Source organism: Triturus cristatus, chromosome 3_2 (genome assembly GCF_964204655.1).
Source record: "Triturus cristatus chromosome 3_2, aTriCri1.1, whole genome shotgun sequence".
Lineage (NCBI taxonomy): Eukaryota > Metazoa > Chordata > Amphibia > Caudata > Salamandridae > Triturus > Triturus cristatus.
The window spans coordinates 1,193,824,051-1,193,839,774 of record NC_140584.1 but is presented as its reverse complement, the minus strand read 5'-3'; the positions used below and the strand labels follow the sequence as shown (position 1 = coordinate 1,193,839,774).

General features: G+C 45.1%; 1 protein-coding gene across 3 annotated transcripts in view; it reads left to right on the top strand.

Annotated features, from left to right (window-relative positions):
* Nucleotides 1-15,724, top strand: part of SPEG (striated muscle enriched protein kinase) — a 1,671,639-nt gene that overhangs the window by 645,373 nt on the left and 1,010,542 nt on the right. For all 3 annotated transcript variants that reach the window (XM_085650107.1, XM_085650106.1, XM_085650108.1), the window contains 2 exons: nucleotides 638-726; nucleotides 5,415-5,590. In XM_085650107.1, the coding sequence (XP_085506233.1) occupies nucleotides 638-726; nucleotides 5,415-5,590 (265 nt within the window). The remainder of the gene's footprint in view (nucleotides 1-637; nucleotides 727-5,414; nucleotides 5,591-15,724) is intronic.

Sequence of the window (15,724 nt, the reverse complement as noted above, 5' to 3'; positions counted from 1 at the left end):
GTCCGAGTTTTTTCCTCCTCTTGCATCAGGGGATAGAGAGTGGTGGATCCAATAGCCACAGTCTCTGCCAATGGCCTGGAGTTTCCTTATTTTGCCAGCAATAGACTTGTACCCACCATCACAGCTGTGGGGTGAGGAAGGAGGGGTGGTTGGCAGGCACTGCACCCGCCAACATAGGAGTCTCTCTCCTGCTTGTGGGTGGTAGTCTTTTATGTTCTCCCATATTGCTACATGGCTTAGCCAGAAATCAGTCAGCACTACTTGCCGCAGCTTCTACCCCTGTTTCTGAAGCAGCTGCACTGTGTGCTCATTCACATCTTGCAGGACCAGGCCTAGTGTCTCCCGAATTGCCAGTTCTGATATTTGTGCACCCAGTAATTTTGGACTGGAAACCATGGGCAGTCAGAATGAAGCCCAAATGAGTTAGGAATTTGTATGTATATTCTTGACTCTTTATTTCTAAAGACACCCTGAAATATAAAATATCCCTTTAATATGTGTCTGTGTTCTCCGGGACAGCCAGAAAGATGTATTAGTCGGTGCAAAGTTCATACTGGATAGCCTTTGGTATACTTAAAATCAATTCCTATTCCATCCCTATGGTACCAGCAGTCATTTCATGCTTTGTTTCCTGCAGGTCACTCTTAAGGATCAGTCGGTGTTGGAGGGTCAGGAAGTGACCATGACTGTCCGTGCCCGTGGTGAACCTAAACCAATCATCAACTGGTAAGTTACTGCTATGGGCAAGTTGTGTACCTGTGTCTATAGACTCAGCGTTTGAACAGACAGTCTTCTCTATCTATTTCACCCAGGTAAAGCTCTTGCTGCTCCATCTCCAGAATATGTCTGATCAGTGTTTTCCAGACATTGCTCTATATTGTTTAATTGGGATATGACATGTTACGTGTTCCATATTGCTAGCTTCTCTGATTCAAGCATGTGAGTCTATGAATGACCCCATGATGGAGAAGAAAAATGTTACTTGCTTGTGACTGCAGTTCTCTAACGTTGGTATCTTTCATAGATTCATATCTGACCTGCGTTCTTCCCCATTTAGACGCTTCAGACACTCTCTCCTTTCACACTTGTGCTCTAGAAAATCTGAAGTATGGAAACCACAGGCCAAGTGGAGTTCAGTCTGCTTTCACCTCATTAGTTGAACTGTGGGTTTCTTCTAATGAGGTGAACACTGTACTCTTCATCCCACCCAAAGACCACAAACAAGCCACTCAATCACTGGTCCTATCCAGACTCAACTATGGGAATGCAGCCATCCCTGGTACAACAAAATCTCACCAAGCTCCCCTCAAAACAACTCTCAACGCAGCAGCCAGAATCGTCACCGGAGTTAGGAAATATGATCACATCCCACCTGCACTCAGAGAACTAAAATGGCTCTCAGTCGAATTGCGTGCCAGCTTCAGAACTGCCTGCCTGCCTCACGCACGCACGAAGCCCTGCACACAGGAAAACCGGACTATCTGGCAGCCAAACTCAAGAGGGCTGGTCAGACAAGGAACCTCAGGACCTCCAATACCCTACTACTTATCCCTATGAAAACACGTAAACAAAAAACCGCTGCATGGTCCTTCGCCGGAAACACGCCCAAAATCTGGAACTCCATCCCAGCCGATATCAGGACTATCCCGTCCTTCGCAAAATTAAAAAAAACACCTAAAAGACCTCTTCCTCAACCGCTCCCTCCCGAACAGATAGCCGCCGCCAAAGCGCACAAACCTGCTCGCCGTAGCTCCCCAACACTGTATCATTAAGACCCTTACCTGTTCCCTCCTCCCTCAAAGAGGTTGAACCCAAGACAACGTGCACTCAATGAGGTTATCTCAGGACTCCTGTACTACCTTAATGTTGCACAGCACACTGGGACTTCCGAACCAATATGTATACTACTGCTCTATTGTGTGACTCTTGCATTAAAACTGTTGTGAAGCGCTCCAATACCCCCGGGTCCGGCCAGCGCTATATAAAACTCCTTAATAAATAAAAAAAAAAAATATGAACAGGCCACACATAGCATTCAAATAAGAAAATAAATAAATAAATATGAACAGGCCCCGCTTAGGATTCAAATAAGAAAATAAATAAATATGAACAGGCCCCACATAGCATTCAAATAAGACAATTATCCCATCTATAGCAATTATCCCTTCTGTGAATAGCAGATAATGCATCTGATAGGTTCTTACCTTAAAATGCCACCTGCAATTACTGCTTGTTTCAGGAATTTGTATGGCCACAACAAAAGCAGAGTTGTTCAACCAGGTTCTAGAATATATTTCAGCATTTTGAAACCAGTTGATGGTGCCCCTCAACTCTAAAATTAGATTTATGCAGGACACCACTTAATTGATGGACAAATAGTGAGTAAATTGCTTCTGATCGGTGTGTACTTGTGTCCATGCATCCACCATGTCATGCCATTCCATTAAATTGTGAATCATAGTTGCATTTTTAGAAATCAAGCACAGACCAGCATCCAGTCTGTCTAAACGTATTGGTAATGTAGTGTTAAAGTCACCTGCCTGTATCCACAAAGAGTCAGTGAATTCCTCACAGAGTTTTATCACATCTTCAAGAAAGCCAGGAAGATCAATATTCAGTGCATAGACATTGATTATCATTAGCTGATTAACTATACACGGACAGCCTTTTGTGTCTAACACGACCGTGGATTGGTCAGACCCAAGTCTGATATGTGCTATTGTGTTAACACCTCTGGCATGTGTTGAATAAAATGAAAATATATGTGGCAACTCCACTGCTAGCAAAATTTCACGTGACCAAAATAGGCTTCAATAGACTGTCAAAATTGCTGGGTTTTTTATTTGGCTTTTCTAGAAAAAGTGTATATTTTAATTTTTAAAGTGATTTGGGATCTCTCACGTGTGTGGGACTATTTAGTGCTTATGATTTTAATTGAAATTGTATTAAGTAGAAGTGGGATTAAAGGTAGGCAACATTACCATTCCTTACTCTGAGATCTCACTCCCAGCATCACATACATACACGCCTCTCACACTTCTAAGAGCCTTTTGCACTTCGGCTGCCAGAAGGACACTTATGTTTTTACATTTGCGTAACATTGACATTCAGGCAATACGATCTGCCTGTAGCCCCACAATCAGGAGTCACCTATCCCTAAGGGGACCCCTCTCAGCCTTCCTCCCTTGTGACTACTGGCACCTAGTGCTTGTTCTTCCATTCAACAAAGGTGAGTCTTTGAAAGATCCCACGGTGAACTGTAGCTCTAATTATCAAGCGTGTCTACTGCTTAAAGGTTCGTAAGCATCCTTATATTTGCCCTTTGTACATTATGTCATGGAAGCGGAAAATGCAAATGAAGGCGGGGCTTGCAGTTTGGATGACATTATAGTTAATACAGTTAAAAATATAGGGTGCACCAGAGGAACATTGCTGTTGTAATTTAACAGTTTAAAATCCTCACCTTGATATTAGGGATATCGGAAAAAGCACATGTTCTGGATTTGGATTAGAACAGACTAAAGATGCCACTGATAGAGACTTTGGGTGAGATTTCTCATCTCTGTCAAAGACGTGGGATGAGTTTTTAAAAGTTTCGTACTCTGCATTTAACAATAATGACATATTTACCCAGGCCTAATAGGTGATGAGCAGTTAAAACCATTAATGACAAATTAAAATGATTTATCAATTAGCAGCTACCTGCGAAATGTCGGGAAATTAGCCTGGATTTAATTGGGTAAGGAATGGAAAAATGAAAACCTGAAGAGAAACCTACTAAAAGTTCTCCCAGAAGTAATACTGCAAAAGGGCCTGCCTGCCCTCTGTTTATTAGTTTCATGACTTAGTCTAAAGTTTTCGAGCTAGGAGCATATGACCTGGTTCTTTTCTTCTGGCCGTGCTCACTGTGGCTCAGCCATACTTGCTGCTGCTGAAGCCTCATCATCTTGGGTGTAGCTGACCAGCTGCCATACATCAAAGACATCTAGCACAGTTGGCTTCCTGAAAGTACAACCCCTTACCCAAGTCTATCATGCTGCAGTAGAAGCCGTTGTGCTTGCTCCTTATGTAACAAAAGTGGTCTCTCAGTGGAACTAGGCCAAGCATGGCATGGAAAAAGAGAATCTTTTGTTGATCTTCTGGAGACAGGAATACATTAGATTCAAGAACAGCCCAAACAGGTCTGGCAAGAAGTGTAAGAAATCTAATGGCCACTGTTTGCATGAGCTGTAGCACAAGGCACTGTGGGATGGATTTTACAGCTAGGTATCTTTATGAGGCAGGATTATTTTCAAAATGAATTAAAACATAGGTATGAGGGCTTAGGTTTGTTTAGAGGTCATCACCAATTTGTAGAGGACTGTGGAGAGACTGTATCCAGCTTTACCTGCCCCAGGAAAATTGTTCCAAGGGCTAAGATCGACTCCTGGTGACCCTAAGGATGAAGAGTTCCTGGTCCTATTCCTGTTGCTGTCATTTATTTTCCTTCCAAAAATGTACTTTTTCTTATTATCACCAGGCACGCATTATAATAAGCCCTTTTGTCTATTTTGTTCATTGAACAAGTAGACTTAGTAACACTACCATTCTGTCCTAAAGCATGAACCTTTTTCAGCCAGTTGACCGTGCCACGATCAAACGCATGACATATTGAACCCAAAAAATTTAAACTATTCAAAACCACAAATAGGATTCATTAATATAAAGGCTTCATGGTTAGGTTAGGGCAAGTAATGTAAGGAAGTAAAGTGAGCTAAAAACCCAACTTGAAGTTACTGACAACGATTCCTAAGTAAAAGTTTGCAACACATTTGCAAGTGTAACAATCTGTTACAATCAATGGGGCTGATAGCTGAAGTCACCAGCTCATCAGAATTGTGAATTCTACAGTAATTCTTCTAAAAGCAGCTGGAGTCTCTGGGTGAAATACTGGGGGGAAAATTATTAATTACTGAGGGATTTCGGACTCAAATCCCCTGATACTATCTCATTTCTCAGGGGCCTTCACGATCCCACTTGTAAGTGTCCAGTAAACATTCCTTTGTAGAGCCACCAGTCCTCCTGGTATCAGTAAGTCCAGTAGTGAAATCTTTAGGGAATCTGTGATTCTTTTTTTGAAAAAGCTAATGAAATTCGGATAATATAGCAGTCAGCTGACTCCAAAAAATATGCTACTCCAAAACTGCCATTTTCTGAAATTGATTTTATATGTTGTGAAAGTGCTCATGAATCCCGCACATAGACAAGACAAAGATTCCCAGGATGGAAACAGCATTACAGTAGTTTTTTTCTCCTTTCCCAATAATCTCATAGAACGCCTGAATAATAAATAAAATATGATTGCTTTGTTTTCCACTGTTGGGCCTTACTTTCTCATCCTTGTCATCTCTTCTTGGCATTTCTGTCTTTCCCAGGTTAAAGAACCGACAGCTTATAAAGTATGATTCAAGGCGTCATGTGATCGAGGAAGCCAGCGGGGCGTACACTCTCTGTATTAAGGCGACAGAGAGGACAGACACTGGATTCTACACATGCAAAGCAATCAATGAATATGGCACAAAACAGTGTGAGGCCAAGCTAGATGTGCGAGGTAAGCATTACTGAGCTAGGCCTGATACGTGGGATAAACATCTCTCTCTAAACCTGATATGATGTATGATGTAATAGGGTCCTCATCATGAGGTGAACCTGTGGTAAGTAGCCTTGCGTCTTAAAGGTGGGATGTGAACTGGTGTGTGTGTGTGTTATCTTTTGAGTTTATGAGATTAGCAGTCCTGAGGAGCCAAAGTGTGAGGGACGCTGCTCTCTTCTGCATATGAGATCTGGGATTAGTTGTCCTAAGCTAGACATGAAGTATTTTTTAAGGTGTACCAGGATAGAGACTTCAGATGTGAGGTAACTAGCTCAGAGTTGCTGTGCCCTAAGTCTGTCATGCAAGGCAACAAGGTAATCAGGTCTGACGTAGGCCTGAGATATGACAAAAACAGCTATGATTCAAGACAAAGGTGTAAACTAGTAATCTAGAAGATCTGAAATTGTTGGTTAGTTGTTTTGAGATAGGCCTGAGGTGCAAATTAAACAGATTTGCGCTAACCTTGAGGAGCAGGTCTGATATTGGCCAACTGAGGGACACACACCTGCTCTAGCCCTTACATTCGCTGCAAGGTGCAAGCTGAATGGATGTATGTCGTTACAACGCACACTTTTACAACGCATGCACTTACAACGCATTTTTTACAACGCACAATCCATTACAACGCATGACATTACAACGCAGGACACTACAACGCATTTTTAAAAACTACCTTTACAACGCATTTCCATTACAATGCATACTACCTTTACAACGCATACCATTACAACGCATAATATTAAATTGCATTTAAGGTAAGTATTAGATAGTATAGGGGTAAAAATTACTATTCTAACTCCAGGGGGTGCAACAGTAGGGTAAGTGTTGGATAGTATAGGGTTAAAAATTACTATTCTAACTCCAGGGGGTGCAACAGTAGGGTAAATGTTGGATAGTATAGGGGTAAAAATTACTATTCTAACTCCAGGGGGTGCAACAGTAGGGAAAGTGTTGGATAGTATAGGGGTAAAAATTACTATTCTAACTCCAGGGGGTGCAACAGTAGGGTAAGTGTTGGATAGTATAGGGGTAAAAATTACTATTCTAACTCCAGGGGGTGCAACAGTAGGGTAAGTGTTGGATAGTATAGGGGTAAAAATTACTATTCTAACTCCAGGGGGTGCAACAGTAGGGTAAGTGTTGGATAGTATAGGGGTAAAAATTACTATTCTAACTCCGGGGGGTGCAACAGTAGAGTAAGTGTTGGATAGTATAGGGGTAAAAATTACTAATCTAACTCCAGGGGGTGCAACAGTAGGGTAAGTGTTGGATAGTATAGGGGTAAAAATTACTATTCTAACTCCAGGGGGTGCAACAGTAGAGTAAGTGTTGGATAGCATAGGGGTAAAAATTACTATTCTAACTCCAGGGGGTGCAACAGTAGGGTAAGTGTTGGATAGTATAGGGGTAAAAATTACTATTCTAACTCCAGGGGGTGCAACAGTAGAGTAAGTGTTGGATAGTATAGGGGTAAAAATTACTATTCTAACTCCAGGGGGTGCAATAGTAGGGTAAGTGTTGGATAGTATAGGGGTAAAAATTACTATATTATGCGTTGTAATGGTATGCGTTGTAATGGTAGTATGCGTTGTAATGGAATGCGTTGTAAAGGTAGTTTTTAAAAATGCGTTGTAGTGTCCTGCGTTGTAATGTCATGCGTTGTAATGGATTGTGCGTTGTAAAAAATGCGTTGTAAGTGTAGTGCGTTGTAAAAGTTGCGTTGTAAAGGTTGTTCCCCAAGCTGAATGTTCCTAGCAAACCTTCAAAGTAGCCCTGAATTATGCTGATGGGTGAGGTGCATAGTCATGAGACACACATGAGAGGCAAACAGTTCTGAGATGAAGTGTGATGAAAATGTCCTAAGCTAAGCTTAAATGTGAGGTATACAGCCCTAAACTAAGCATGATCTGGGAAGTATATAGCCCAGAACTAGGCCTGGGTAAGTAATCAGTTCTGAGATTGAACTGCATTGCAAGGTAAGCAATCCTGAAGTTGGTGTCATAAACAAGCCAGACCTTGGCCTCAGCTGGAAGGTAAACAGCCAAGAGGTAGTTTGAAATGTGAGGTTATTGTCCTGATGTAACCCTTGGGCACAAGATGGCAATGGCGAGATATGTCTGATGCATGCAGAGAAAAGACCATTAGATGATCATCTTGGTGTCTAAGATAATTAGGCCTCAAGTTACATATTATATAACTGGTAGGTAGTATTCATATTAAAATCAAAGACAAGAAGAACATGAAGTGGTTGTAATAAGAGATGAAATAAGCTTGAGATATGAAGAAAGTTCACAAACTGTGCACTAAAGTATGTTTTGTTGATATGGGCATGAGATATGGGGTAAGCAACGAGAGTTATGTTTGGGACCTGTCTGAAGTAGCCGTGGGCTTCGCTTGAAGAAAAGGGCACACATCCCTGAGTTTGGCTTGATGTACAAGGAAGCATCCAGGATTTAGACCTGAGAGTAACTGAACTAAGCAGATGTAATATAGATAGAGATCGTTGGATATGAGAGGTGAGAAAGACCACTGACTCATTGTCAGTGAAATTGCTCTCCCTCCCTCGCAGCTCCACCATTAAGTGAGGCCTTTCCCTGAGCCCCTGCACTCTTGAGTGTTGGTATTCGAGGCCCTCCTCCACCCGCAAGTTTTACCTGCACCTCATCACTGGTGGTCCAGTGGACCTCTGTCTGTCTCTTTTCTCTCGTTCTGCTTTTTCTCTCCGTTTTCACTAGTTTTTCCCTCATTTCAATCTTCCCCTTTCACTCTCCTGTGTCTCTCCTCCGTTTTCACTCGCTTTTCCCCCATTTCAATCTCCCCCTTTTCACTCTCCTTCTGTGTCTCTCCTCCATTTTCACTCGCTTTTCCCTCATTTTAATCTCCCCTTTTCACTCTCCTTCTGTGTCTTTCCTCCGTTTTCACTCGCTTGCCCCTCATTTCAATCTCCCCCTTCTCTCTCCTCCTGTGTCTTTCCTCCACTTTTCTTTCACTTTTTCTGCCCTATTCCACACTTTCCTCTTTTTTTCGGCCCTTTTCGGACCGTTTTTCCCTGCCGCTGCTGTCCCCGCAGCCCCTCCCCCTGCACAACCAGCCCATTCCAGTTCCCCTCCCCGCTCCCGCCTCCCAGCTGTCCAGCCCTCCCCGACCCCTACTTAATGTTGGTCGCTGTGCGGCCGCACGCAGCGGGCGCACAAAAGGCAAGCCCGACCGCGATCAGCACCAGGAACCCTGGACCTCCGCACCGCCAACGCTACGACCCAGAGGCACACCATGAACTAAACCCAGGCCGCAACAACAACTGCAAGCTAGTGTCACCGGCCAACACCCACAGACCCTTCAGCTGTCCCCGCTGCCGGCACATCTACAGCACCGTCAAAAGCACAACCCGCCCACAAGAGCACAACCGAACCGAAGACCCTGCAATGCATCCTCCTCAACGTCCGATCCCTCCACAAACACGCCACAGAAATCTGGGACCTCCTCGACAGCACCACCCCGGACGTAGCGTTCTTCACCGAAACCTGGACCAACACCACCTCGGGACCGGACATCGCCATTCCCCAAGGATACAAGATCTCCAGGAAGGACCGCCCCACCTACCCGGGAGGAGGAATCGCCATCGTCCACAAATCCACCCTCCCCCTGAGCAAACTCGCCGAGGAGCCCACAGACCTGATGGAACACCTTCACTTCAAGATACTGGCCAGCCCTATCACCACCCTCCGGAGAACCCTAATCTACAGACCCCCTGGACCCCACGAACCATTCGCCAACTCCATCACGGACATCATCTCCCCGCATGCCGTCGCAGTCAGCAACCACACCCTGCTGGGAGACCTCAACTTCCACCTCGACCCCAACACCACATCCCTCCTAGACAACCCCCACAACATTGGACTCTGCCAGATCGTGACCGAACCCACGCACTGAGCAGGACACACCCTCGACCTTCTCTTCACAACAGGAAACTCCATCAACTTCAGCCACACCACCGAACTCCCGTGGACTGACCATCGATGCGTCCACTTCACCTTCAGAACACCCACCATCCACAGACACCAGCACCTGCTCCCACAAAGAAACTGGACTAGAATCACTGACGACCAGCTCACCTCCTCACTCAGCAACTCCAACCCAACCATCGCGGAAACGACGACCCCAACACTGCAGCCCGAACCCTGCACAAATGGATCTCCGACAGAGCCAACACCAGAGCCCCCCTCACGAAAAACAACAACACCCACGCCAAGAAAGCCAGATGGTTTACCTCCGAACTTCGAGATTCCAGACGCAGTTGCCGCCGCCGTAAAAAGGCCTGGAGGAACACCAAATCCACAGAACCCACAACAACTTCAGAGCCGCCACCAACGCCCACCACCAACTCATCAGAAAAACGAGGAAAAAAGCGATTGAAGACAGAATCTCCACACACGTGCACAACAGCAAAGAACTATTCAACATCATCAAGGAGTTGGCCCAACCCACCAGAGAGTCTACTAACATCCTTCCCTCACAAGACCTCTGCGACAAACTCAGCACCTTTTTCCACCACAAAATCAAGAGCATCTATGACAACTTCGACGAAGACAACCAACACACTGAACCCTCACCAACCACCCCCACACCCTGAAGCCAGCGATTGACAACTGGACAGCCCTCACCACCAAAGACACACTGAAGACAATGAAGTCAATCCGCTCCAGGGCCCCCACGGACTCCTGCCCCCACCACATCTTCAACAGAGCCGCCGACACCATCGCACCCATGCTCCGCCACACCATCAACCGCTCCCTGGCGACTGCCTCATTCCCCGATGACTGGAAACACGCCGAGGTCAACCCCCTCCTGAAGAAACCCTCGGCGGACCCCACCGACCTCAAAAACTACAGACCCATCTCTCTGCTCCCGTTCCCAGCGAAAATCATGGAGAAAGCCATCAACGGCCAACTCGCCACATTCATCAAAGAGCACAACATCCTCGACTCCTCCCAATCCAGCTTCAGACAAAAACACAGTACGGAAACCACCCTCTTCGCCGCAACAGACGATATCCGCACCCTACTGGACAAAGGAGAAACAGCAGCCCTCATCCTCCTCTCAGCGGCGTTTGACACAGTCTCTCACCGCACCGTAATACGCAGACTCCACAATGCAGGGATCCAAGACAAACCCTCGACTGGATCCACTGGATCTGCTCCTTCCACTCCGGCAGAACGCAGCGGGTCAGACTCCCCCCTTTCCTCTTGGACCCTACACTAACCACCTCCAGAGTCCCCCAGGGGTCCTCCCTCAGCCCTACGCTCTTCTACATGGCTGTGCTCACTCCCATCGTCAGAAACTACGGACTCAACATCTTTTCATACGCAGACGACACCCAGCTCATCCTCTCCCTATCCAACGAACCCAACACTGCCAGACACAACTTTCAAGAAGGTATGGCAGCCGTTGTCAAATGGATGAAAAACAGCTGCCTAAAACTAAACACCCACAAACGGAATCTTCGGAAGCCTGGCCATCCCCACAGACCTTGCACGCAACCTGGGAATCATCCTGGACTCAGAGCTCAAAATGGACCGCCAGATCAACTCCGTCTCGTCCTCCTGCTTTCACACCCTCCGCCTACTTTGTAAGACCTTCAAATGGATCCCCCTCGAACACAGAAAGACCGTCACTCACACCCTGGTCACCAGCAGACTCGACTACGGCAACGCACTCTATGCCGGAATAAACAAAAACCTCACCCGCAAGCTACAGAACATCCAAAACGCTGCCGCAAGACTGGTCCTCAACCTGCCAAGACACTGCCACATCTCCCAGCACCTGCCCACACTCCACTGGCTCCCCATCGAAGGTAGAGTCACCTTCAAGATGCTCACCCATGCTCACAAGGCCCTCCACGACACTGGACCAGCATACCTGAATAGCCGACTCAAATTCCACGCACCCCAAAAGACCCTACGATCAGACCAGCTCTCCTACGCCGTGGTCCACCACACCAGAAAGACCAGATCGGGAGGCGGCTCCTTCTCCTTCCTCGCAGCCAAAGCCTGGAACGACCTTCCGCTCAACCTCAGACAGACAACATCGCTCCCCAACTTCGCAAGAAACCTCAAAACCTGGCTCTTTGACAGACCCCCTCCTTGATGGACTGGAACCTGCGAACCCCCCCGCCCCCCAGCGCCTTGAGCTCCTTATGGGTGAGTAGTCGCGCTTAACAGATACCTGATTGATTGATTGATTGATTGACAGTGAGACCTCCGGGCCACAGGGACTGTCCGCGTTTCCAGGGTTTTGGCTTTCATGGTGTTGCAAGGAGAGCGCTATGAAAAAGGAAGCATCACAGGTTTTCCCCAGGAATGCGCCTCTTTTCATGTATGTAGCCCTATTCTGCATGTCCTCTTCCCCTAGGACTCTGGCTGGTCATCCTGGCTGTTGGGTGTTTTGGGAGGTTGTTGATCTGTGCTGCACTTGTCTGTGCCTGCTCCATTCTGAATTCCATTGTTTTTGTTTTATTTTTTTTATTGCATTTGGACTTATTGGCTATTTTTGCCTCTAGAGGCAAAAAAGCTGAAGTTCTGTTGACTAATGTGACTTTTGGCCTTTTGTCAATGTGCACCCGCTAACTTCAGAATTTGTATCGCTTTCGCGCTAGTGTTAGATGTAGTTTTAACCGGTGCTATCTGAAACTTTCGCCATGTAGCGACGTAAATCGCTAACAGGAGGATAGTTTTTGGTGATAGGCCGCGTTAAGAAAACTGCTGGTAACTAAATCTAATGCTAGTTAGCGGCATTTCTTGTACATATACCCCCCTAGTGTGATGTAGAAGAACCCTGTTTGTGTTTTCTGCCGGTCTCTAGCAAATTTTTGCAGTATTTGCAGCACTTGGCAAAGTCAGTACATAATGCCAAGATTCAGACGCAGCAGCTCCTCCTGGCACAGAAGACCCAATTACAGACTCTCTTCCATGATTATTATTGCTAGGGACAAACAGAAGCACTTCTAGAATGGTGTGCATGGCAAATGTGGAATGATCACAAGACGTTTAAGAAGATGTTCCCACTTCATGCAAAGACCAACTTTGGCAAGAGCTCCACATGTCAAGTGGCTCAATTTAATCCACTAACGAGGACCTTGTGCAGTCAATTGATGGTCAATTAAACTGGATGATCCTCGTACCTGAAATTAAAAAGGAGGTGTCTCAGTGAATGGACCTGGTTTCTACCACATCCCTTCATTCCTTAATAATCTCCTTAAGCATCCCTCACTAGGACCAAGAAGCAAGAGTGACCTCCCCTCACCTGGTATGTGTCACCCTCCCAACTGCAGAAGCCCCCTATGCACCATATTATGCCTTTTGCCACAGTTGGCATGCCAGTGCAGTATTCTTTTAGCACAGATTGCTAGTAGAGAGAGATGAGCCCATTGCTTCAAAAGATGGTGCATAGTGTAATGGACCTTAAATTGGATCGTCTTTGCTGCAGCAACTAAAAGATTTGATTTCAAGGTCAGTTAGGTGCTTTCTTCCTGCTTTTCAGATTCATCTCCAACTTTGGAGGTGGCATTGCTCTTTTTAGGTACAGGTTACTGCAGTAGTCCGGCATGAAAGATTGTGTTCTTCTCAATAGCTTTTCCGCATCAACGAGGATGCCCAGGTTTTCAGCATTCAGCAGTGCATGGGGGCATCTGGGGCTCATCCACATACAAGACGGTGTGTTTGATGGACCAGCACAGAGGTACTGATGAGCACTGCCTCAGTCTTTTGTCCCTTTATGCTGATTTTCTGAGCATAGACAAACATATGCGCCAGGTATGCTGTGATCTCAGGTGGTCGATCTGTACATCATCTGCATACATCTGGATTGGAGATTGACAGCTTGGGCAAGTCGACTCAGAGGCACCTAAATAAATCCCTCCACAAGCGACAAGATTAGTGCTGAAGCTGTGCCGATCCTTACTTGCTTGCGCTCCCTCCAATGAATGAGTGCGTCCATTCAGGACTGCCGCCAATGCGGTCACCCAGACTCGCTGGTTGACATATGACCTACAGTGATATTAATCTAGTGATGTGGAAAATAATGATTTTAATGGAAGGTGCTCCAGATCTTGTGACTAGTAAACTTTCTGTTTCTCAGATGAGAATACTTGTAATTTTGTTCTTAAATCTTTGCCGATGTTTTCTCTATTTAATCTCCCCCAGGAAATGTATTCCCAAAAATTTTTTCTTACTCCTTTTTTTAGTAACCTGAAATTACTCTTTACAACCTGGATGGTTAGACTGCTCCTCTGTTGTCTCGTGAGAGAATAACCCCCTTCTGGCAGTCAAATGACACATGTGGCCTCTTTGTCTTCTGCATAAATAATCTCAAAGCATCTATTATCCATTCAATTGTATCTTACTCCTCTCTTCATGGCAGGTGACTGTAATGCTTATGCAGCTGTTACCTAGGCAGCCTTATGTGCCTTTCTCACGGAATTCATTCTCAAAGGGGCCACATATGCATCTCTACATGCTTTTTGTAAACAGAAATGGAGTGATAGACATCCTGTGGCGTAAGCCTCTGTCTTTGTAAGGCATAGATTTATGGCAGTCCACCCTGCTCACAACACTGTTACCTGTAGATTAGAGGAAATTGCAATTTGCCTAGCTGCATTGAAAAATGTTTTTATTAATGCTCTATGCATTACAAAAATAAAACAAATCTTTTTTCTTTTATTGGAAAATCTTGATCCAACTTAAGTTTTCCCTCCCATCAGACACACTGAAACTATGTGATTGTTGTGTACTGTTCTCACACTGTCTGACCACGAACACCTTGCCTCATTAAGGTGTGAGCTCAGAAGTGCAGATTCAGTGTTACAGATGCTTGTGAATGCTCACAAATGTACAACTGCATGGGTGTTTACCTGCCTTACATTTCCCTGACTTCCTCCCTGACACTCGCCTGGGAATGGGTTTTTCCATCAGGTACTGTACGATTAATTATAACTTCTGAGCTCTTGCCCCCTGTAGGTAGGTCATGCTGAAAAATAATTTGTCTGCATCATGTGCTGGACTTAGAAGTACCACATATCTGCTATAATTGATACATTAAATTAGGATTGAATGGTCCAGGTCCAAGCAAGTATCAAGCATGCTGGAAGAAATGTTGGTTGTTGTTCCAAACCAGATGCTGGCATTAACTGTTGGTATTGGCCAGCCGTACTTCCAGGTTGAGTTAGAGAGTTAAAATGTGAAATGAAGAAGACAGAAATTGTTGGAGTGTTTGTGCCAGGTAAAGTGAAGCAGATAGGTGCAGATAACCTTATTTCTTACATGGTCTGGGACATTTATAGCTTTTTTTAACCTCCTCCCTTATTCTGGTCATAATGGGTTGCAATTAACAGTAGGTTAGACCCTGAACAGAGGGATTTGACAGACGTAAATGCCCTGAATAGAGGCTGTCTGATGTGTTCGTAAAAGGTACTTAAGGTCATAACTCTTAGTCCTTTTACCTCATGGGTAACATGATGAGATCTAACTTCTCACCACTGTCCTGCCAGTTATAGGCAGACAAGACGCCTAAAAAGCAAAATCAAGTGTCTACTTTGGTTGGGGACTGGTAGTGGCAAGAACCAATCACCTAGCCTCTTTAAGGCTTAAGAGTCTTGTGCTTGCACTATACCTGATTAGTAGATGTCATTTGTAAGAAGGAAGGGACTAGCCAAACGTGTACGAGTAAGGATAGTACATAACCTTAGCCTATTATGTTGCATATGCTGCCCACAGTTACGCAAGACAAGATGTTTTGTTTCTGTGTGTTTAAAAGGAAATTGCTTTTTCTTTTTTCTTTTCTAGAATTTTGACTGACTTATTTTTTAGACATCAGTCCTTTCCGATTGGCGTTAATTTCATCGGATCTGGCTTTATTGGTTTCCTTCATTCACAGAGCATTGTTCTGCACAGTACCAGAGTGACACAATATGACCTTCCTTCATTGCTTGCTTCCTTCCAAGCAGCACAAGTACATTCCTATTACAAGACCTGCTGAAATGATCAAGTACTGAACCTTTGTCAAATTTAAGTATAAAAAAGAAATACAAGTAGCCAGAGC